This window comes from Gobio gobio (genome assembly GCF_949357685.1).
Source record: "Gobio gobio genome assembly, chromosome: 19".
Classification (NCBI taxonomy): Eukaryota; Metazoa; Chordata; class Actinopteri; order Cypriniformes; family Gobionidae; genus Gobio; species Gobio gobio.
In genome coordinates this window covers 46373968-46397338 of record NC_137112.1, presented here as the reverse complement: position 1 = coordinate 46397338, position 23371 = coordinate 46373968, and the positions used below count along the sequence as shown (strand labels likewise).

Genomic DNA, 23371 nt, shown 5'->3' with positions numbered 1-23371 from the left:
AAAAAAATATTTTTCGTATTTCCCATTAATTTCCTATGGCGACTTTAAAAAGTGTTTGGTCTAAAAGAGAAAAAAAGAGAAAATTTGGTCTAAAATGACCGAACAACCTCAGAGGCAGACAACAACACAACAGCTTGCGTTTAGAATAAACAGAACAATATACACTAATAAAGTTGTCATTCTTAGTGTGAACGGGCACTAAAAGAGCAGATATTGGAGCATTTTCAGACTTCTTATTGGCTCGCTGCCCTGTCATTGGCAATTATGTTCTCACATGAGGAAAAGGGACGTTTTTTTGAGATAATGAAGGAATAAAAGTTGTTGAGATCTTTATTTAAAAATATGTATGTTTAAAAAAATAATTTAAACAATTTACACTGTAAAGAAAAGTGACTTATGTAGGAAGAGTGGTTTGGTCCTCGCCCTCTATGACACGACTCTCAGCAGGGACTTCCTGCAGTATAATATGAGCACAGATCGATTGTTACTTTGTAAACCTTTTAATTAGATTTAAATGAATGTACTTGTACTCACATCACAATTGGTCTCGGCCAGGATCGCCAGGCATTCGATGTGCTCGGACATTTGTGCTGTTGTCTGGTGTAGCTGACCGTTTTCTTCTTCAAGCAAATTTATCCTGAGGAAGTTAAACAAGATTTGTAGTTTTGATGAATGGATGGATGGGTGGGTAGGTGGTTGGGTGGGATGGGATGGGTGGGTAGATTGGATGGATGGATGAATGGGTGGGTGGATGGATGGATGAATGGGTGGATGGATGGATGGATGGATGAATGGGTGGGTGGGTGGATGGATGATGGCTAGATGGGTGGGTGGATGGATGGATGAATGAGTGGGTGGTTGGATGGATGGATGAATGGGTGGGTGGGTGGATGGATGATGGCTAGATGGGTGGGTGGATGGATGGATGAATGAGTGGGTGGTTGGATGGATGGATGAATGGGTGGGTTGGTGGAAGGATGATGGATGAATGTTTGGGTGGGGGGATGGATGGGTGGTTGGGTGAATGGGTGGGTGGATGGGTGGATGAATGGGTGGGTTGGTGGAAGGATGATGGATAGATGGATGAATGTTTGGGTGGGGGGATGGATGATGGATGGATGAATGGGTGGATGGATGGATGGATGGATGGATGGATGGATGGATGGATGGATGGATGGGTGGTTGGTTGGATGGATGGATGAATGGGTGGGTGGATGATGGATGGATGAATGAGTGGGTGGTTGGATGGATGGATGTTGTTTGGGTAAATAGATGGGTGGGTGGATGGATAGGTGGGTGGTTGGGTGAATGGATGGGGTGAATGGGTGGATAGATGGATGGGTGGGTGGTTGGGTGAATGGATAGGTAGATGGATGGACGGATGTATGGTTTGGTGGATGATTGACGAGTGAATGGATGGGTGGTTTGGTGGTTGGGTGGGTGGTTGGGTGGATGATTGTTGGATGGATGGTTTGGTGGTTGGGTGAATAGATGGGTGGATGATGGGTGGGTGGATGGATAGGTGGGTGGTTGGGTGAATGGATGGGGTGAATGGATGGATGGATGGGATGGTGGGTGGGTGGTTGGGTGGATGATTGATTGGTGGTTGGGTGAATGGATGGATGAATGGGTGGGTGAATGGATGGATGGGTGGGTGGATGGATGGATGGATGATGGGTGGGTGGTTAGGTGAATGGATGGGGTGGATGGTTGGGTGCATGGATGAATGTGTGGGTGGATGGGATGGATGGGTGGTTGGGTGAATGGATGGGGTGAATGGTTGGGTGGATGATTGATGGGTGGTTGGGTGAATGGATGGGGTGAATGGTTGGGTGGATGATTGATGGGTGGTTGGGTGAATGGATGGGGTGAATGGTTGGGTGGATGATTGATGGGTGGTTGGGTGAATGGATGGGGTGAATGGTTGGGTGGATGATTGATGGGTGGTTGGGTGGATGATTGATGGGTGGATGGGATGGATGGTTGTGTGGATGATTGATGGGTGGTTGGGTGAATGGATGGGATGGATGGTTGGGTGGATGATTGATGGGTGGTTGGGTGAATGGTTGGGTGGATGATTGATGGGTGGTTGGGTGGGTGGGTGGGTGGATGAGATGAATGGGTGGATGGGTGGTTGGGTGAATGGATGGGGTGAATGGGATGGGATGGATGTTTGGTGGTTGGGTGAATAGATGGGTGGGTGGATGATTGTTGGGTGGATGGGACGGGATGGATGGATGCATGATTTGGTGGTTGGGTGAATAGATGGGTGGATGGATGGGTGGGTGGGTGGATGGGGTGAATGGGTGGATAGATGGATGGGTGGGTGAATGGGTGGGTGGATGGATGGTTTGGTGGTTGGGTGAATGGATGGGTGGATGATGGATGGTTGGGTGGGTTGGTGGATGGATGGATGGGTTGGTGGATGGATGGATGGGTGGATGATTGATGGGTGGGTGGATGGATGAATGGGTTGGTGGGTGGGTGGTTGGGTGGACGGATGGGTGGTTGGGTGAATGGATGGATGAACGGGTGGTTGGGTGAATGGATGGATGGGTGGATGGATGAATGTGTGGGTGGATGGGATGGATGGTTGGGTGAATGGATGGGGTGAATGGTTGGGTGGATGATTGGGTGGTTGGGTGGGTGGGTGGATGGATGGGGTGGATGGGGTGAATGGGTGGGTGGATGAGATGGATGATGGATGGGTGGGTGGACGGATGGATGGATGGGTGGATGATTGATGGGTGGATGATTGATGGGTGGTTGGGTGAATGGATGGGGTGAATGGTTGGGTGGATGATTGGGTGGTTGGGTGGGTGGATGGATGGGTGGGTGGACGGATGGATGGATGGGTGGGTGGACGGATGGATGGATGGGTGGATCGGAAAAACTACATTACCGATCAAAAGTTTGAGGTTTGAATTTTTTTTCTCTTAAGTCTCTTATTCTCACCAAGGCTGCATTTATTTGATAAAAAATAACTGTTTTCTATCTATATTTTAAAATCATTACTCCAGTCTTCAGTGTCACATGATCCTTCAGAAATCATTCTAAATGCTTAATTTTTGGTGGATACTGTGATGTTGATTTGAAATAGGTATTTTTTGTAACATTAAATGTCTTTACTGTCACTTTAACTTCTTGACCCCAAACTTTCGAGCAGTAACTGTACCTCATTTGCATGGAGGAAACCGTATCCGAAGCGTTTTTCTGTGCCTCTTCGAAGTCGTGCAGCTGTAACAGAAGATCTCTCTTCTTCTGAAGCAGACTCTCATTTTCAGACGTGACCATCCTCATCATGTGTGACGTCTGATGACGAGCAGATATCATCATTTAAAATTCACTCACAATATTTGAATATTTGATCAGTCTGCCATGTCACCTTCTCCTCCTGTTTCCTCAGAATGAAAAGCTGTTTCTCCAGCTCTTTTATTTGTTCGTCACGCCACCCCGTCTCTCTCAGGTAAAGCCCTCTGGCCCGGCTCAGCTTGTTTTTGTAGTGGATTCGCTTGTCGCTGTATTTACTGGAAATATAAAGCAAATAATAAAAAATCGTTACTTTAAATCAATAAACAAGGCAGCATTTTATATTCATCTTTAATGTTTGGAGCTTTCTGCAGTGTTTTAGTATCATTGAGATGCTAACTAGAAATATAGTTTTTATTATTATATTAAATAAATAAAAACAATTGCTTTCATTTTAATTTTAGTTACAATTTTAATAATTTGAATGCATTTTTACTAGCTTTTTTAAATGTCTTTATTATTTTGATTTCATTTTAGTTGTAGATATTTTAGTACAATGCCACCAAAGATGTGTGTTTTTGGTTGTCAGGGCAAGACAACCCTGTTCAGCTTCCCAAAGAACCCAGCATTAATGGGACAGTGGATTTTCCGGAGCAGCAACAGAGTTGTGCAAGTGTTTTGTTTGTTCCCTGCATTTCAGCGACGATTGTTTTATAAGCAAGGCAACAGTTCGACGCCGGATTTGTAGCTGTTCTAATGCTGAAAGATGGAGTCCCAGCGATTTAAGGTTCACGTCGTGACTTGTGTTTTGGAAGCAGGCGGTGAGTAAAACTGCTTCAAATGTCTTTGTGTTGTTAGCTATCGACTCGTTCATTTAAATGCGCTACTATTCCATTGTTTTTCTATGTAAACACGCACTAGTCTGACGTGCAAAACCGTTCCGCTTGCTACTGCTAACATTAAATTACATACAATAGTCCATAGACCAAACTATATCCTCATAAACCACGAGTAAACACACACAAATGTTGTAAAACTCGCGCATGATAGGCCGCTAAGCACCATACAGACGTCCTGCTATAGTCGTCGTTGCTGCTTCTCCTGTACAATTTCAGCCTCTAGATCTGATTCTGGATCATATATGTATGGCTAAATATGATTGATAGTCATGGTTTATTTAGGATAACTTTTTTTCCTCACGTTTAAGGATGTCACAGCTTTCAGACGCTCTCAACGCAATAGCTCGGCACGCTCGTGACTCTTTAGCTCCGCCCACACGATACGCCTCAAGCCGCTCGTTTTTTTCCGGAAAGACTCGGTACAGCCTATCTTTCTTTTATAAATATAATAAAACTAAAGACTTTCGGAGATATGAAGGATGCAATACTACTCTATAGGTACTCAAGATTGACTGAAACTGAGTGTTTCACCCCCCCTTTAATTGGCAACTAGCTAAAATAAGTAACAAATGTTGTTTTTTTACTTTTTTAAATTAAGCCCTATTCGCACGGGATTAGTATTATCTGGGGACCTCTGGTGATTTGTAATAATTGCAGAGAATGTCTGTGACCTTAATCCCGTGCGAATCGGCCATGTCTGTAATTTGTAAAGTAAAAATTCCCCCGCAAACTATCTACCATATTCCGCCAAAAACCGAGGTCCTGTGATAATATTAGTCCCGTGCGAATCGGCATCTCTGTGATTTGGCCGGGATTAGGCGGATCGTACACTCACCTAAAGGATTATTAGGAACACCTGTTCAATTTCTCATTAATGCAATTATCTAATCAACCAATCACATGGCAGTTGCTTCAATGCATTTAGGGGTGTGGTCCTGGTCAAGACAATCTCCTGAACTCCAAACTGAATGTCAGAATGGGAAAGAAACGTGATTTAAGCAATTTTGAGCGTGGCATGGTTGTTGGTGCCAGACGGGCCGGTCTGAGTATTTCACAATCTGCTCAGTTACTGGGATTTTCACGCACAACCATTTCTAGGGTTTACAAAGAATGGTGTGAAAAGGGAAAAACATCCAGTATGCGGCAGTCCTGTGGGAGAAAATGCCTTGTTGATGCTAGAGGTCAGAGGAGAATGGGCCGACTGATTCAAGCTGATAGAAGAGCAACTTTGACTGAAATAACCACTCGTTACAACCGAGGTATGCAGCAAAGCATTTGTGAAGCCACAACACGCACAACCTTGAGGCGGATGGGCTACAACAGCAGAAGACCCCACCGGGTACCACTCATCTCCACTACAAAAAGGAAAAAGAGGCTACAATTTGCACAAGCTCACCAAAATTGGACAGTTGAAGACTGGAAAAATGTTGCCGGGTCTGATGAGTCTCGATTTCTGTTGAGACATTCAGATGGTAGAGTCAGAATTTGGCGTAAACAGAATGAGAACATGGATCCGTCATGCCTTGTTACCACTGTGCAGGCTGGTGGTGGTGGTGTAATGGTGTGGGGGATGTTTTCTTGGCACACTTTAGGCCCCTTAGTGCCAATTGGGCATCGTTTAAATGCCACGGCCTACCTGAGCATTGTTTCTGACCATGTCCATCCCTTAATGACCACCATGTCCCCATCCTCTGATGGCTACTTCCAGCAGGATAATGCACCGTCACAAAGCTCCAATCATTTCAAATTGGTTTCTTGAACATGACAATGAGTTTACTGAACTAAAATGGCCCCCACAGTCACCAGATCTCAACCCAATAGAGCATCTTTGGGATGTGGTGGAACGGGAGCTTCGTGCCCTGGATGTGCATCCCACAAATCTCCATCAACTGCAAGATGCTATCCTATCAATATGGGCCAACATTTCTAAAGAATGCTTTCAGCACCTTGTTGAATCAATGCCACGTAGAATTAAGGCAGTTCTGAAGGCGAAAGAGGGTCAAACACAGTATTAGTATGTGTTCCTAATAATCCTTTAGGTGAGTGTATATCATTTTTGCAAGGTTTTTGTGTCCTGTGCGCATTTTTATCTTTATCTTTCACGAAGAATAGAGCTAGGCTGCATATAATGCGCACCGTTACGAATTCCTGTGCGGCCGCGCGGATACTTTCACTTTAGAATGAGCAATTTGGGAGTAAATTGCTTGAATGGTGTGTTTAATATTATTCTTAATGAAAAACACAAAAACAGAACAGTACAATGACAACTCGCTTAAATGGGCGCTTTTACATTTAGCTTTGAAACTGAATCTTCCGCCATATATTGTTATTATATTGCTCAGTTAAGTTTTTAATTGTAGCGTCTGTTCTCTAACGGAACTAAATTATTTGTATTATTATAAAACAATCAAAATTATATCGATACGACTGTTTATCATTTCATACAGCTATATCTATAACGATATTTTTTTACAAGTCTTGGCATCATATCCGGGAGATAAGTCAGTAAAATCACAGCTTATCTCGTGCGAATGCGCCACGCAAAGTTCAGATGTGGGGGAGTAATTTCTAAATCACACCAGATAAAACTAATCCCATGCGAATAGGGCTTTAGTCACCATGTGTCACTTTTTTAATGTAATATTGCAGTATTTATTATAAATGATTTATCCGAGTACTTCATGATTTTCTAAAAATTCATGTGCCTTCAAAATAACTTCCCCTCCCTCTTGCAGCATCTCTTCTCTTCTCTGATGATGTTTACTGGGCAGAGCCTACCTGTCACTCACATGAGATCCACCAATAGCAAACCACAACCATCCAATCAATTCCCCATGGACAAAATCAAGTCCCGCCCTACATTTGTTCTTGTTGCAGAAGCCATTTCACTCGGATATACGTCACATTAGTGAAGAGAAGACTATCTCCACTTCCGTTTCATGTAGACTAACTATAATCCTCTGTACCTCCTCTCAGCGTCCACGCTAACCAGAGCTAGCTGAAGTTCGGTCCTCAGAGCGTCCGTCTCCTGTTGACTGCTGGCTAGTCTGTTCCTCAAGTTGTTGACGTCTTGTTGGAGCTATTCGTACAGCAAACAAAATGATTTCGAGTTAGTACATTAGTTAAAATTGGTACATTTAGCTTAAAGGGATAGTTCACCCTAAAATGAAAATTAGCCCATAAAGTCCCCCTCAAGTCATCCTAGGTGTACATGACATTCTTCTTTCAGACAAATAAAATCTGAGTTATATTACAAAAGTCCAGGCTAATCCAAGAATTAGAAGTGGATTTATAGTTGCTCTGTTTTTGAAGTCCATAAAAAGTGCATCTGTCCATCATATAACTGCTCCACGCGGCTCTGGGGTGTTAATAAAGGCCTTCTGAAGCGAATCGATGTGTTTGTGTAAGAAAAATATCCATATTTAAAACTTTATCAAGTAAACTCTCGGCCGAAAATAATGAATTCATCATGAAGCTTCGAAGCGTTATGAATCAGTGAGTCGACTCATGATTCGGATCGCGTGTCAAACTGCTGAAACACGTGACTTTGGCGATTCAAACAGCTGAATCGACTCACTGATTCATAACGCTTCGAAGCTTCATGATGCCTTGTTTTGAAATCGTTCATCATGATATAAGTCGTTATTAAGGGTTTTTTTGCGCACAAAAACTATTCTCGTCACTTTATTAAGTTATTGTAGAACCACTGTAGTGAGATGGACTTTGTATAGTCGTCTTTAGTACCTTTTAAGGGTCTTGAGAGTGAACCGTGCATTGTGCCAATGGAGGCCTTTCAGAGCCATCAGATTTCAACTAAAATATCTTCATTTGTGTTCCGAAGATGAACGGAGGTCTTACGGGAATCGAACGACATGAGGGTAAGTAATTAATGACATAATTTTCATTTTTGGGTGAACTAACCCTTTAAGATGTTTCTGTAATAGAGTGCCAAAGTTATGACGTCACTTTGTAGGCCAAAACGCGGAAGCGAGTTAGCATTTTAGCACTTCCGGTTCCCTCGCCCTAAAGTCTATGGGTTTTTTGATTGGGTTTTTGCTAAATCGCCTGAAATAAGATCTGTGGTTAACAAAGCCTCTAAATATTTACACGTTTTGATCTATGACATAAAACACGTTAGTTAAAACCTGCTTGTGTTTTTTTTTTTTTTACTTTGTGTCTTAAAAACGGTGGTTGCTAACAAGTTGCTAAAAGAGACTACATCCTTTGGCGGGGACTTTAGACGTCATCGTGACAAACAGGAAATCTCTCACTAGCCTGCATTTCAGCCTCACTTATGAAGAACTTATGTGGCGTGAATAAATTGCGCGAAGTTGGATGCTTGAACATTTTGAGTTTACTCGCTTCATTCGCGTGGGACATTCACTTCACAACAGACGCAAATTCGCGTCATGGGCGGGGCTTCTGCCAGCGGCTCGTGTCGTTGAGAAGAGGCTGACATGGGCTGTGTTTACACATCTTTTTTTGTTAAAATCTACTGTTAATGTGTGACAAAACGTAGTTTTAAGACTTTTTCAGGCGATAATGTTGTTTAAAGCTCAAATCTGTGGTTTATTTATAAGAAGAGCGCCTATTTGAACATTTTATCTGGCATTTTCGGAGTTGTGAGCTCCAGTGGATCAGCAGCGCTCATTAACCCCGGCGAGAGTAGCCTTTCATCGGCCAGTCCTTCTGCCGTCTCCCGCTGGCTCTGATGTCTCTGTGGTGTGTCTCCAGCTATATATCTTGTAACGGCCGATCTTTGGTCTCATGGATCTATAATTTGTTCCCTGGCAAATCGTTTAGGCTGAAGGCAAAGTGAAGTTTCATTACTTTTTTATTTTTAGGCTATAACTTTACGTTACCGTTGTAGCCGACTAGCACTGACTTTGAATGTTTGACTGAATTGTTTGCTTTATTTCATGTATAGCTTATTATACCTTTTACTTATACTTTTGTATTATTGATCATACATAAACTTGCATTTACCAAAAAGAGACTGGGTTGTGTTTCATGTCATTTAATGTTATCACAGTGATAATCATATTGTCTGAAAAAACATTAACAAAAGATAAAAAAATCTCAGAGAGGCACGCATAAACAAAATTAGTTTCTAACATTTTTGGAACAAACGAATGGGCAATATTTCTCATGAAAAAGTGGATAAGTGTTCATACACAGCGCAGATCATAATGAGCGAGCGTGCTTTTTAAATAAAGTTTGAGGAAGCTTGATGATGACGTTGATCCGCGACCATGGTGTGCTGTAGTCCGTTTATAGCCTACCGTTAGCATTTTATATCTGACGGCTTTATTTAGGCTTCAAAATGTATACATTTTGGATTAACTTGTAAAGATTATCTTGATAGACAAAATGTGTAAGGGTCATAACTCTTTGTTGAACACCGATCTTATTTTTTGCGATTTTCCAAAAGTCTATGGGGAAAATGCATGGCTTTTCGACCGAGGGAACCCATGCGCCGCTAACTTCCGGGTTGTCCTACAAAGTGACGTCATAACTTCGGCACTCTATACGCCCCCTGGTGACTAAAGCACATTTAAAGGGATAGTTCACCCAAAAATTACAATTCTGTCAATTACTCACCCTCATGTCGTACGTGGAGATTCATATTATGTTAAGAAAGTGGTAAATTGTGTTTTTTTGCACAAACAAATCACTTGCGTTGTGTCATAAGATTGAGGTTAAACCACTGGAGTCTTCACTAGCTTTGTCAATGGAGGGACAGAACGCTCTCAGATTTCATCAAAAATATCTTAATCTGTGTTCTGAAGATGAATGAAAGTCTTACATGTTTGGAACGACATGACATGAGGGTGACAAATCAATGACAGAATTTTAATTTTTGGGCGAACTAACCCTTTAAGATTCCTCAGCAACACAAATGTCAGATCTGATCAGGTACCCTGAGGTTTTCCTGCTCGGCGTCACTGATGTGGTTTTGGAGTTGTTTGTTGTTTCTCCTCTGGGACAGCAGCTCTTGTTTGGTGGTGCTGAGGATGTTCTGGATGTTCTGGAGCTCCTTAAGCATACTCTTCTGCTCCTCTGCATCCTGCTGAAGCTGGACTTCCTGTGACTGATGTTAGAGTGTGAAGACCTTTTCAATGTCATTTATGAGGTCACAACAGACCACACTTTTTTTATCAGTGTACCTCATAAAAAACATAAAAATATTTACTTGAAGTACCTCCTGAGAGTTTAAAGCTGCACTACGTAACATTTTTTCAGTAAAATATCCCAAAACCACTAGGCCAGCGTTATATATTTTGTTCAGTTGAGTACTTGCAATATCCCAAATGTTTCCAACTATTTATAAATCGTGAGATGCTATTTTAACCAAGAAACCTGGACGTGTGAGGGCGTCGCCTGTCGATTGCGTCATATCCGCGTTCCCCTCGGTTTCCGGGTTTTATTCTGCAGAAACGCTTTACTCTCACTGCAGTGTGAACAAGTGTCATAGCAGCCGGTGAGAGAACACACAGAGTAACGCCATCCCATCATCAACACACTCAGATGTGTCTAATATGATCAACAGAGCTGCGTTACCTCACACTCATGAGCGGAAAACTGGAAGTGGCGCCGGCGACTGTGGCATAATAAAAGTCCCGCTGCTCGTGAGGCGTGTGTTGCGTTCATCTCATTAACAATCACTCCATATAACTGCTTCATACGGCTCCAGGGGTTAATAAAGGCCTTCTGAAGCGAAGTGGTGTGTTTGTGTAAGAAAAATATCTTTTAAAACTTTATAACCTAAAATAACTAGCCTCCGGTGGTCAGCAGTACACAAGTCGACTTACACTAAAAGAGTAACCCCTAACACAATGTACAGGAGCATCACAAGCTTTAACGTGTCTCATGGATAGTGCTGGGCAACAAACTCAAGCCCCTCTTCTCTTATATCGAAATTCTCAGCCATTTCTCTTTAAAAATTATTATTTTTTTTATTTATTTATTTTTATTTATTATTTATTTATGTACCAAATTCTAAAGTTTTAGACTTTAGACTTCTAATTCATTACCAGTGTTTTGTTTTGCTCTATCCTCTGCACTTCTGCGTTGTCAATACGCATGCGTAAGGGTTCAAGGGTTACTCTTTCGCCATAAGTTGAAAACTAGTTATTTTAGTCTATAAAGTTTTAAATATGGATATTTTTCTTATACAAACGCGGCCGTTCACTTCAGAAGGCCTTTATTAACCCCCGGAGCCGTATGGAGCAGTTATATGATGGATAGATGCACTTTTATAGACTTGAAAAACGACCCAACAATTCTATGCCATTTTAAAGCTTTGAAGAGCCAGGTAATTTTTAATATAACTCAGATTGTATCCGTCTGAAAGAAGAATGTCATACACACCTAGGATGACTTGAGGAGTAAATCATGTGCTAATTTTCATTTTGAGGTGAACTATCCCTTTAAATATATTAATATATGCATGCATATTTTGCAATAAACTTTAACTATTATTTAAATGAGTAGTTTTAAATTTGATTATGCTGTTTGCAATGCATCATGGGATTGTAGTTCTATCCATCACTAAATACGTTAAGTACACAGTCTTGTACCTTTGTCCAATTTTCAAATATTTTCATATACAACATGTTGTGATTCACCTCGTAGCTGCTTGGCTTGATTCATGGCTTAAACCAAGACTTTTCTCAAATCCCTATGGGAGAAATTAATTGAAAAAATACAACGCTGCTGAAAAAGTGTACGGGCCCTGTTGCACTCTATAGGGGTTCCTTTACCTGGACCAAAGCTCTGGCCTGATCGATTTCCATCTGCGTGGTCTTTGTCAGCTGCCTGGTCTTCTGCTGCTCCTCCTGGAGGACAAGCTTCAGCCGGTGAACTTCAGCATCCAGAGACGACAACTAAAAAAGTCAGTGATTTAGTCCCTTAGCATAACTAATGACCAAATCAAAGTCAAATCGCTCTGGTTACCTGCTTCAGGTGTTCGTCACACTGTCTTTCCACATCCTGCACCTCTAGCTCTCGTACCTTAGATACTAAATCTCTGATCTGTGAACACACAAGACACAAGCATGAAAGCGTTTGCTGTATTAAACTTGTGTAAACTCCTTCAGGGCCGGCCCAAGCCCTTATGCGGCCCTAAGCAGAATTTTATTTGGGGGCCCCTCGGTGCCACCAATACAATTGACTATTGTCAATTCCTACAATTCGCACACCCAGTGTCAATGCTATATTAATTGTAGCTGAGTTATTATCATGTCTGGCTGTCATGTTTTTACCCGTATATGGTTTTTATTTGTAACAGTAGCAAACCCATAAGAGTGGTCAGGTGTTAATATTCAAAGTCTTACAGTACTCCAGTTCAGACTGGGATAATATGTACATTAAAAAAAAGATGATGCTGAAAATGCTCACTTTTCCCCAGGATTCTTTGATGAATATAGAAGGTTCAAAAGAACAGCATTTATATGAAATAGAAAGCATTCAAAGAATCGTAAAAACAGTGTACACAACTGTTTTCAATACTGATAATCATAAATGTTTGTTGAGCATCAAATCCTCATATGAGAATGAGAAGGATCATGTGACACTGAAGACTGGAGTAATGATGATAAAATCAGCTTTGATCACAGGAATAAATTACAATTTACTAGCCTATATATATATATATATATATATATATATATATATAATTTTTTTTTTTTTTTTTTTTTTTTTTTTTAAACTGTATTTTTGATCAAATAAATGCAGCCTTGTTGACCATAAGAGACTTCTTTTAAAAACAAGAAATGTTGATTTCTTTCAAACATTCAATTTGGCGGAAATAACATTTAATTTTTGCATTTCATTCGACTGTGTAGAAAGAACCTTTTTATTTTCTAAATAAAAACTTCCAAAATGAACACAACTTATAATTCCAAGGGGATAGCACTTGCAGAAAAACATTTAGCCTACTGAGAAACTGGAAGCTATGCTGTACTCGGTCCAAAACATGCAGCACGATAGACAAGATATTCGCACTAAACCATAGCGCATTCTCAAATCCATCCATTGATAAAAAGGTTACCGGGCAACTGACGAGTAGTACAATTTCAGCGCCTTCTCGCACTTTGAACCCTGGCTAACCAGCAAATAATGTCCGGCCCGCCGCGAGCTCGTGCAGTGCTGTCAGAATCAATCCGTGCATATATTAGAAAACGTAACATTTTGTAGTTTATTTAGTAATTGTTTGAGGCCATTTCACGATTTCAATCATCATAAAATAACATCCAACAAAAAGTCATTTAATGTGCTCTTGGGGCCCCCCTAGTGGCCAAGGGGCCCTAAGCAGCCGCTTAGTTCGCTTATGCCTTGGGCCGGCTCTGTTTTCCTTCTCAAGTCCTCACCTCCACCTGAAGGCTGCCGACCGTGGTCCTGTAATCGTCCGCCTGCTTCTCGCAGAGGTTCTGGAAGTCTCGCACTAACTGCTCTGCCTCCGTCGTCCTCCTCTTCTGCTCTTCACATTCGTCCACCGCCCTCCTCCGCAGGTCCGCCTCCATCTCAAACTCCATCCGCAGCTTCAGTGTGACCTGCGTCAGATCTTGCAGCATGATCAACCTCTCCTGCATCTCGTTAAGACACCTGTAAAAACACGAGTCCCCTCATTTCACAACCTGAGCTTTCCAGAGGGTGTGTCAATGTTTTCTCAGTGGAATGATTGACGGCCAGGTGCACATCGACCGTCTTCGTCTTTATTCACATAAAAATATGTATAAATACGGTCCGTCCATTAGCATGAGTATGTTTATCGAATATATACAGTCAAACCGAGGCCGAACCGTTTATGAATATCCTCTTCCTGCGGCTTCTTTCCCTTTGGTGGAGCAAAAGTGCTGTCAGGGGCTTCTGCCTGTTAAGTAAAATAAGATGAATGGTGTTTTGATCATTTTTATGGCGCAACTCACTTAGGATGAAGTAATATAATGTGTGTGTCTTTGTGCGTGTACACACACTTATACACTCACCTAAAGGATTATTAGGAACACATACTAATACTGTGTTTGACCCTCTTTCACCGTCAGAACTGCCTTAATTCTACGTGGCATTGATTCAACAAGGTGCTGAAAGCATTCTTTAGAAATGTTGGCCCATATTGATAGGAGAGCATTTTGCAGTTGATGGAGATTTGTGGGATGCACATCCAGGGCACGAAGCTCCCGTTCCACCACATCCCAAAGATGCTCTATTGGGTTGAGATCTGGTGACTGTGGGGGCCATTTTAGTTCAGTGAACTCATTGTGATGTTCAAGAAACCAATTTGAAATGATTGGAGCTTTGTGACGGTGCATTATCCTGCTGGAAGTAGCCATCAGAGGATGGGTACATGGTGGTCATAAAGGGATGGACATGGTCAGAAACAATGCTCAGGTAGGCCGTGGCATTTAAACAATGTCCAATTGGTACTAAGGGGCCTAAAGTGTGCCAAGAAAACATCCCCCACACCATTACACCACCACCACCAGCCTGCACAGTGGTAACAGGGCATGATGGATCCATGTTCTCATTCTGTTAACGCCAAATTCTGACTCTACCATCTGAATGTCTCAACAGAAATCGAGACTCATCAGACCAGGCAACATTTTTCCAGTCTTCAACTGTCCAATTTTGGTGAGCTCGTACAAATTGTAGCCTCTTTTTCTATCAGCTTGAATCAGTCGGCCCATTCTCCTCTGACCTCTAGCATCAACAAGGCATTTTCGCCCACAGGACTGCCGCACACTGGATGTTTTTCCCTTTTCACACCATTCTTTGTAAACCCTAGAAATGGTTGTGCGTGAAAATCCCAGTTACTGAGCAGATTGTGAAATACTCAGACCGGCCCGTCTGGCACCAACAACCATGCCACGCTCAAAATTGCTTAAATCACGTTTCTTTCCCATTCTGACATTCAGTTTGGAGTTCAGGAGATTGTCTTGACCAGGACCACACCCCTAAATGCATTGAAGCAACTGCCATGTGATTGGTTGATTAGATAATTGCATTAATGAGAAATTGAACAGGTGTTCCTAATAATCCTTTAGGTGAGTGTATATGTGTGTGTAAAAAGTTATAAAACGTTTGCACACACATTTACATGTTATTACAATTAAAAATAACTTTTTTCTATGTGAATATATTGTAAAATGCAGTTCAAAACAACAGTGTTCATTTGAAATATAAATCTTTTGTAACAAATGTTTTGACTGTCACTTTTGATCAATTTAATGCATCCTCTCTAAAAGTTTCTTTCAATTTCTTTTAAAAAAAAATATTACTGGCCCCATATTTTTGAACGGTAATGTATATTTATGTATATGTTTCTGGAAGAATCATTTATTTCTGTATCTTCAAATAGATGATTATCTCACCATTTCAAGCAAATGCACACGCTCTTCCTGTAGTCTCTTCACAGTCACCCTAAGGTGACACAATTCTTCTTCCTGTTTCTCTTTTATCTCTTTTATTTTTCGCAGTTCAGCAACTTCTAAAAAGACAAAATATTCTCTGACTCCATGAAGTCATACTACAGGTGGGTTGGTTACTAAGATGCACAAGAATGAGAAATGGGGAATCAAATATACCACAGCGTTTCACTTTCTCCACTTCGTGTCGGAGGTGCTCAACTTCCATTTGTGCTTCTTGCAGCTCTGGTTCTAAAACAAACGCATGATTTTGATGTCAGTATGTTTATTAGTGCATCTTCTTATCTCTAGTGTGAGACCAGTGAAGTGATTTACCGTAAGCTTTCTGTGTCAAGTGAGCAGACTCGAGCTCATCTGTGAGTCTGCGGATCTCCTTGTGGGCCATAGCGAGCCGGGTTGAGGCCTCTTCTACATCTCGCTCCAGTTCTTGCAACGTCCGTCCCTTCAGCTTGTCGTCCCCACTGCACTGCAGGTCAACCGCCTGCTACAAACACAAACACTCATATAAGACCATTTGAACAGTGGCATTTTGTGTATTTCATTAACCAATCCATGCTTTGTAGGCACTGAGCACGACAGGAACTAAGATGCTGCTTCAAGAAATCCTCAACTTGCATGCTTGGGGAAAAAACATTCACAAGAAAATGAATCAAAGGTTTGTAAAAGTGGTCCTTGTGTAAATTAAAAACATTGTGCACTGTGAAGGTTAGAAAAACTGTAAAGTAAAAGTGTGAAGTAAATTGTAAAGATAGTAAACGTAAACGTGAAAGAAATCAAAGGTTAGTTAAAGTCTAAAGTAAAAGAAAGTGTAAAGTAAATTGTAAAGATTTAAAAGTGTAAAGTAAAAGAAACCAGAAGTAAAGTGGTCTTTGTGTAAATTAAACACAGTATACTGTAAAGGTTAGTAAACCTTTGTAAAGTAAAAGTGTAAAGTAAGTGTCAAGTTAGTAAAGGTGGTTTCTTTTACTATCTTTACAATTTACTTTACAAAGGTTAGTAAAAATATAAAGTAAAAGAAAGTAAACTGTAAAGATGGTAAAAGTGTAAAGAAACCAAAGGTTAGTAAAAGTGTAAAGTAAAAGAAAGTAAACTGTAAAGATGGTAAAAGTGTAAAGAAACCAAAGGTTAGTAAAACTGTAAAGTAAAAGAATGTAAACTGTAAAGATGGTAAAAGTGTAAAGAAACCAAAGGTTAGTAAAAGTGTAAAGTAAAAGAAAGTAAACTGTAAAGATGGTAAAAGTGTATAGAAACCAAAGGTTAGTAAAACTGTAAAGTAAAAGAAAGTAAACTGTAAAGATGGTAATAGTGTAAAGAAACCAAAGGTTAGTAAAACTGTAAAGTAAAAGAAAGTAAACTGTAAAGATGGTAAAAGTGTAAAGAAACCAAAGGTTAGTAAAAGTGTAAAGTAAAAGAAAGTAAACTGTAAAGATGGTAAAAGTGTAAAGAAACCAAAGGTTAGTAAAAAATATAAAGTAAAAGTGTAAAGTAAAAGAAAGTAAACTGTAAAGATTGTAAAAGTGTAAAGAAAAAAAGGTTAGTAAAAGTGTAAAGTAAAAGAAAGTAAAAGTGTAAAGTAAAAGAAAGTAAACTGTAAAGATGGTAAAAGTGTAAAGAAACCAAAGGTTAGTAAAATAAAAGTGTAAAGTAAAAGAAAGTAAACTGAAAAGATGTTAAAAGTGTAAAGAAACCAAAGGTTAGTAAAACTATAAAGTAAAGTGTCAAATAAGTAAAAGTGTAAAGTAAATGGAATAAAGTAAACTGTACAGATGGTAAACGTAAAAGGAATCAAAAGTTAGCAAGTGTAAAGTAGAAAGAAAGTGTATAGTATATTGCAAAGTTTGTAAAAGTGTAAAGAAAGTAAGTATCAAGTTAGTAAAAGAGGTCCTTGTGTAAATGAAACACAGTATCCAGTAAGGTTTGTTGGAATCCACCTGAAATAAGACTAACAAGAAGCGATACTAACGCCTCTGAAATCTCTCCTCTTGCTTTTTATTGTGCATTTAAATTACATGCATCAGGTTAATATTTATAAACATACAGGCATTAACTTCTGTTTACTCTGAGCTGCCTTTCTGAGTCCTAGGAGCCGCTTCCAAGGGCTCTGAACGTGTAGTGGTGACACCTTGTGGAAAGACGAGGAGGTTTATTTATTAAGTCTCTAATCAGACATTTTGCACTTTCATACAAAAACCGAAAACAAAAATTAGGTCAGGAACATGATGTTATATTGTTGGAAAACTCTAAAATATATACAGTATACTCACATAAAGCAATATATACTATATAGCAAATCTCAACTGCTTGATTGGTTGTATCGTGGCAAAATGTAAACTATATTATCGTCCAGCTCTTCTAAATGCGACTGTAAGGCATGAAGTTAAGTTAAAATAGACACTAACATCATGAATTTCTGTAAAGCTGCTTTAAAGCAATGTGTATAAATACATTTGACTTGACATGTGGGAAAGTAAAACAACTTGAGAACTGATTCTCTTACTTTGACCACATTGTCACATCTGTGCTCCTTATGGACATCAGGATCGCATGCGGTCTTTACATCCACATCCTGGCTTTGTATTTTCTCCAGCAGGGAGGCTCTGTCTGCGAGGAGGTAGGCCACCTGTTCACTCAAGCTGATGGGAATAATATCAGCCAGACCTTCCTGAAGTAACATCTCAGAGACCTCGCTCCTCTGTGCCTCTGTATAGATTCAGATGTCATATGAGTGGAGAAGAGCGAGCCTGACGGAGGAGAGAACGGACAGAAACGCACCTTGTTGCAGGTGGATATCATCCAGAGTAGCACGGAGCGTTATATTTTCTTGTTCGAGATGTAAAGCCACAGAGTCTCTGGTCTTAGTGAGACTCTTAATGTGATTGATGTATTGCTGAACCTGGGAACGCACACATTCTCTTCAGTGTTTTGCATTTATTGTTTTCTATCTACTTAAATGTTTCGTTTTGTGTTCCACAGACACTCATATGGATCTGAAAGAAAATACAAGTGAGTAGGGGGGAGTGGGGTAAGATGAGCCATTTTTAAACTTATGTGGAATGAGAGAAAATTAGGCAGAAGTACACTGAAAGTATCTAAAGTATCATGTTAAATGATCCGAATGCATCAATGACAAAGGGTTCTAAAAATATGGCTTCTTATAAAAAAAGTGTTAAAAAAAAAGTGTTCCTGTGGCTCAATTTACCCCAGGTTAGGGGTAAGTTGATCTGAGTCAGTGGGTACGTTGCACCATCTGGGTGTAAATAGACCATCTAACTGAATATGAATCAAACCCAAGTGAAATTAAAAAGATAATTTACCTCAAAAAAAACCTCCAATTTCCATTTACAAATAGTCATATTTCATTTCTTAAAGCAACATAAAACCAACCAAATGAAGTTGAAATTTCAATATCTTCAATTGTTTGCATTTCTGAAACAATATGTTGAACACCAAGGTTGTAACCTTCCCATAAACAGACTAAATAAACAGAGAGTTTGCTGAGTAACATTAAATAAAAACTGAATTAGAATAAATGAATAAATATCACTGAAACTAATAAATATTTTCTTGTTCGAGATGTAAAGCCACAGAGTCTCTGGTCTTAGTGAGACTCTTAATGTGATTGATGTATTGCTGAACCTGGGAACGCACAAATTCTCTTCAGTGTTTTGCATTTATTGTTTTCTATCTACTTAAATGTTTCGTTTTGTGTTCCACAGACACTCATATGGATCTGAAAGAAAATACAAGTGAGTGGGGTAAGATGAGCCTTTTTTTTCACTTATGTGGGAAAAGAGAAGATTAGGCAGAAGTACACTGAAAGTATCTAAAGTATCTTCCTATCATGTTAAATTATCAGAATGCATCAATGACAAAGGGTTCTAAAAATATGGCTGCTTATAAAAAAAGTGTTCCTGTGGCTCAATTTACCCCAGGTTAGGGGTAAGTTGATCTGAGTCAGTGGGTAAGTTGAACCATCTGGGTGTAAATAGACCATCTAACTGAATATAATTCAAACCCAAGTGAAATTAAAAAGATAATTTACCTCAAAAAAACCCTCCAATTTCCATTTACAAATAGTCATATTTCATTTCTTAAAGCAACATAAAACCAACCAAATAAAGTTGAAATTTCAATATCTTCAATTGTTTGCATTTCTGAAACAATATGTTGAACACCAAAGTTGTAAGCTTCCCATAAACAGACTAAATAAACAGAGAGTTTGCTGAGTAACATTAAATAAAAACTGAATTAGAATAAATGAATAAATATCACTGAAACTAATAAATATTTTCTTGTTCGAGATGTAAAGCCACAGAGTCTCTGGTCTTAGTGAGACTCTTAATGTGATTGATGTATTGCTGAACCTGGGAACGCACAAATTCTCTTCAGTGTTTTGCATTTATTGTTTTCTATCTACTTAAATGTTTCGTTTTGTGTTCCACAGACACTCATATGGATCTGAAAGAAAATACAAGTGAGTGGGGTAAGATGAGCCTTTTTTTTCACTTATGTGGGAAAAGAGAAGATTAGGCAGAAGTACACTGAGAGTATCTAAAGTATCTTCCTATCATGTTAAATTATCAGAATGCATCAATGACAAAGGGTTCTAAAAATATGGCTGCTTATAAAAAAAGTGTTCCTGTGGCTCAATTTACCCCAGGTTAGGGGTAAGTTGATCTGAGTCAGTGGGTAAGTTGAACCATCTGGGTGTAAATAGACCATCTAACTGAATATAATTCAAACCCAAGTGAAATTAAAAAGATAATTTACCTCTAAAAAAACTCAAATTTCCATTTACAAATAGTCATATTTCATTTCTTAAAGCAACATAAAACCAACCAAATAAAGTTTCTGAAACAATATGTTGAACACCAAAGTTGTAAGCTTCCCATAAACAGACTAAATAAACAGAGAGTTTGCTGAGTAACATTAAAAAAAAACTGAATTAGAATAAATGTCAATGAAACTAATAAATATTTTAGTCAAAAGGTTCTTGGCATGGGAGTTTTTCTGCGATTGTCAAACATGTTAGGCCATTAGGGACTACCAGTGGAAAGATATATAGGATTAAGCATCTTCTGGTTCTTATCAGAGAAGGGTTTGGTGTACGTGTTCATTGTTCCTAACAAATAAACTCAAACTAAGAAAAAAAAAAGAGAGACTAAACCAGTTGCGTAATATGACATTGAGATTATACCAGTTTATACTTAGATTTAGATTTAGATTTTTAACTTAACTACAGTCCCTACTGTTGGGGGATAAGTACAGCGCTGGTTCAATTTACCCCACAGGATTTGGCTCACTTTGCCCCATAGCTGCCATTTTGGACAAAACTAGCTATCTTACCAATTCAGGCTAATATTTAGCTAAATGATTTGCATGATTTTATACATTTCTAAATCACCAATATGGATCATAAAAAATGGTAACACTTGACAATAGTTAACATTTGTTAATGCGTTAGTTAACATTAACTAACCATGAACAACACCTCTGTTCAGCACTAGTTAATATTTGTTAACGTTAGTTCATAAACATCCAGCTGTTCATGGTTTGTTCATGTTAGTTCACAGTGCATTAACTAATATTAACAAGATTTGAAAAATGCATTAGTAAATGTTGTAATTAACATTAACAAAGGTAAATAAATGCTTTATAAGTGCAGCTCATGATTAGTTCATGTTATCTAATGAACCTCATTGTAAAGTGTTACCTAAATAATTTTAGACCTGGAGAAATTTGCATATTTTAACTGCCTGTTATGCAAAAATGTAAGTCAAAAACAGTAAAATGGCTGCCTTCCACTCCTCCCCATGTGTTTCTCCTTTCCACAGTCTTGGCAGAAATGATGGGTGGTTCCAAAATATATGGTCGGATGACAATAAAAGTGTACGGTTGCCAAAATAAAGGGGGCAGGTCAACTTACCAACTGGCTCATCTTACCCCACTCGCCCCAATGATGAGTCTCCAGGGTTGTCTTTTCTTTAGCCCAACTCACCTTTTCGATCTCAGCCACGCGTTCCTTCTGCAGATCTTGTATCTGTTGGTTGAGGGACTTCACGGTACTTTCACCGCTCTTGTAAAGCTGCCACAGCAGAGACAAGCGCTCATTAATGGAGGCCGAGGGGTCCAAACCTTCCTCCTGCAGTCGCTGCTCCATGTCCTGCAACATCTTTCCATCCTATAAACAGACATAGAGATACATGTTATCTGTATCTATCTTTGATCTTAAACTTATCCAAGATCAGTGTTTTTGATGTGTTTAGATGTGTACATTTAAACACGTGATCTGCTCATGTTGTTTAAATATCCTTTGACAGCTGTTGTTGCAGAGGCGGCGCGCATGCGCACATGTTTTTTCTTTTTTTCTTTTAAACGACTTTGCGGTTTTCTAGCATGAAAACTTTACTACTTTCAGTTACAATTGTTTTTCGGCGAAAATAATGAAGCGAAAGCACCAGATAATACGAGGTACATTAATATAACACATATTTACAACAAAGCCAGATCGTGATGTGTTGCCCTTTAAAAAAAAATCTGTAAAATGAGCGACTCTCCACGGAAAGGTTTATAAATACAGATCTTACCTGTGCCGTGCACATCTCCTCCCGTTATTCAAAACCATTTAAGTTACTCTTAAAAGTTATTACTGTTTTAAAAGTGAAATAACCCGCGAAACACACGCACACTTCTCCAAACGCTGCCTCAGTGACTGAACTGTTTTCCTTTCGCGTTCTAACAAAACGTTCAAACGTTCACGGTCGCCTAGAAACGGATGTTAATGTATCACCTTCAGAATTTTTCAGCAATTACTTGGAATGTTCGTTCATCAGCGAGAGCAGACCGTGTGTGTGTGTGTGTGTGTGTGTGTGTGTGTGTGTGTGTGTGTGTGTCGTGCGTGGGACGTCCTGCAAAAGAACCCCACAAACTCCGTAATAAGAAACGCGGTTCCCAAACAAGTATATAAGGTTCACCCACGAAGCGGGTGCCTTTTCTACGTTTAACTGGTCATTTAAAATAATATATGGGTTGTTGACGTCCGTGACATGGCATGTTCACTGTCACATAAGATAAAAATTAATATAATTAGTATTGTCATCATTTAAAATAGTCTACAGTAAATGGTTAAACATGTATTTGTCTTAATTCATGTATTCATATATCTCAAACTGCTTTGTCTTTAGATTTTTGAGCCAAATCTCAAAATATGCTGTGACTGTCTCAAGCATGGTTCAATAAATTACAACTTTTATTAATTAAAAAGAAAAGCTGTTTAATTAGTTGAAGGACCCCATTCAAGGTCATTTTACTGAAGCCCATGACACGTTCACATGGTAAAAGTTTGTCTCAGAATTGTTCAAATATTTAACTTTTTTGGAACCACTATAAAAGTGTTAATTTCTGTTGTCTTTTGCTGCAACACCCCTATTTTCTTAATTCTTTCTGTTACACCATATGACACATTTCAGTAAAAATGTACAAAAAACAGTGAAAGAATTGACAAAGTTAGTGACCCCTTATATTTTCTCAAACATCAGACTTCACACTACATAACAATATGCATTTTTTTCTTCAAAAGTGGTGTTTTACCAAAAAAAAAAAAAAAAAGAGCTTTTGTCAACTATATACTCTTAGATCAGTTTTTCATTGTTGTTGTTTTTTTATATTCATTATTCATAAGGGACACAAAATAAAAATAAAAACCCATTATTTTAATGGAATGACCCAAATATTAAGAGTAACGGTTTTGGATTAAATGACTAAAGTTTCTTTTCCTCAGTTAGAGTATTTAGCCTA

At 39.3% G+C, this 23371-nt stretch overlaps 1 protein-coding gene across 5 annotated transcripts; it reads right to left on the bottom strand.

Annotated features, from left to right (window-relative positions):
* Positions 1 to 297: 297 nt before the first annotated feature.
* Positions 298 to 22465, bottom strand: LOC307143031 (uncharacterized protein). Of its 5 annotated transcripts, none has more exons than XM_079844279.1 (18): positions 22365 to 22465; positions 21573 to 21755; positions 18347 to 18467; positions 18072 to 18274; positions 17613 to 17696; positions 15890 to 16058; positions 15734 to 15805; positions 15521 to 15636; positions 13952 to 14022; positions 13520 to 13754; positions 12105 to 12182; positions 11912 to 12034; positions 10069 to 10239; positions 7115 to 7227; positions 3386 to 3527; positions 3176 to 3312; positions 535 to 637; positions 298 to 454 (listed from the first exon to the last, which is right to left on the bottom strand). In XM_079844279.1, exons 2-18 carry the CDS (start codon positions 21744 to 21746, stop codon positions 395 to 397), a joined length of 2172 nt encoding a protein of 723 aa, XP_079700405.1. In that variant the 5' UTR covers positions 21747 to 21755; positions 22365 to 22465; the 3' UTR covers positions 298 to 394. The 5 variants fall into 5 exon arrangements, with proteins under 5 accessions (XP_079700405.1, XP_079700403.1, XP_079700406.1 ...); XM_079844277.1 differs by having other exon boundaries at positions 22162 to 22455; XM_079844280.1 differs by lacking the exon at positions 10069 to 10239 and having other exon boundaries at positions 306 to 454; positions 22162 to 22459.
* Between the last annotated feature and the right edge of the window lie 906 nt (positions 22466 to 23371).

Coding starts and splice junctions, on each gene's coding strand:
- LOC307143031 (XM_079844277.1), bottom strand. Junction 16,059..17,612: donor GTAAACAGAAGTTAATGCCT/GTATGTTTATAA, acceptor TTGTGTTTGTAG/CAGGCGGTTGACCTGCAGTG. Junction 3,313..3,385: donor TGAGGAAACAGGAGGAGAAG/GTGACATGGCAG, acceptor GCTCGTCATCAG/ACGTCACACATGATGAGGAT.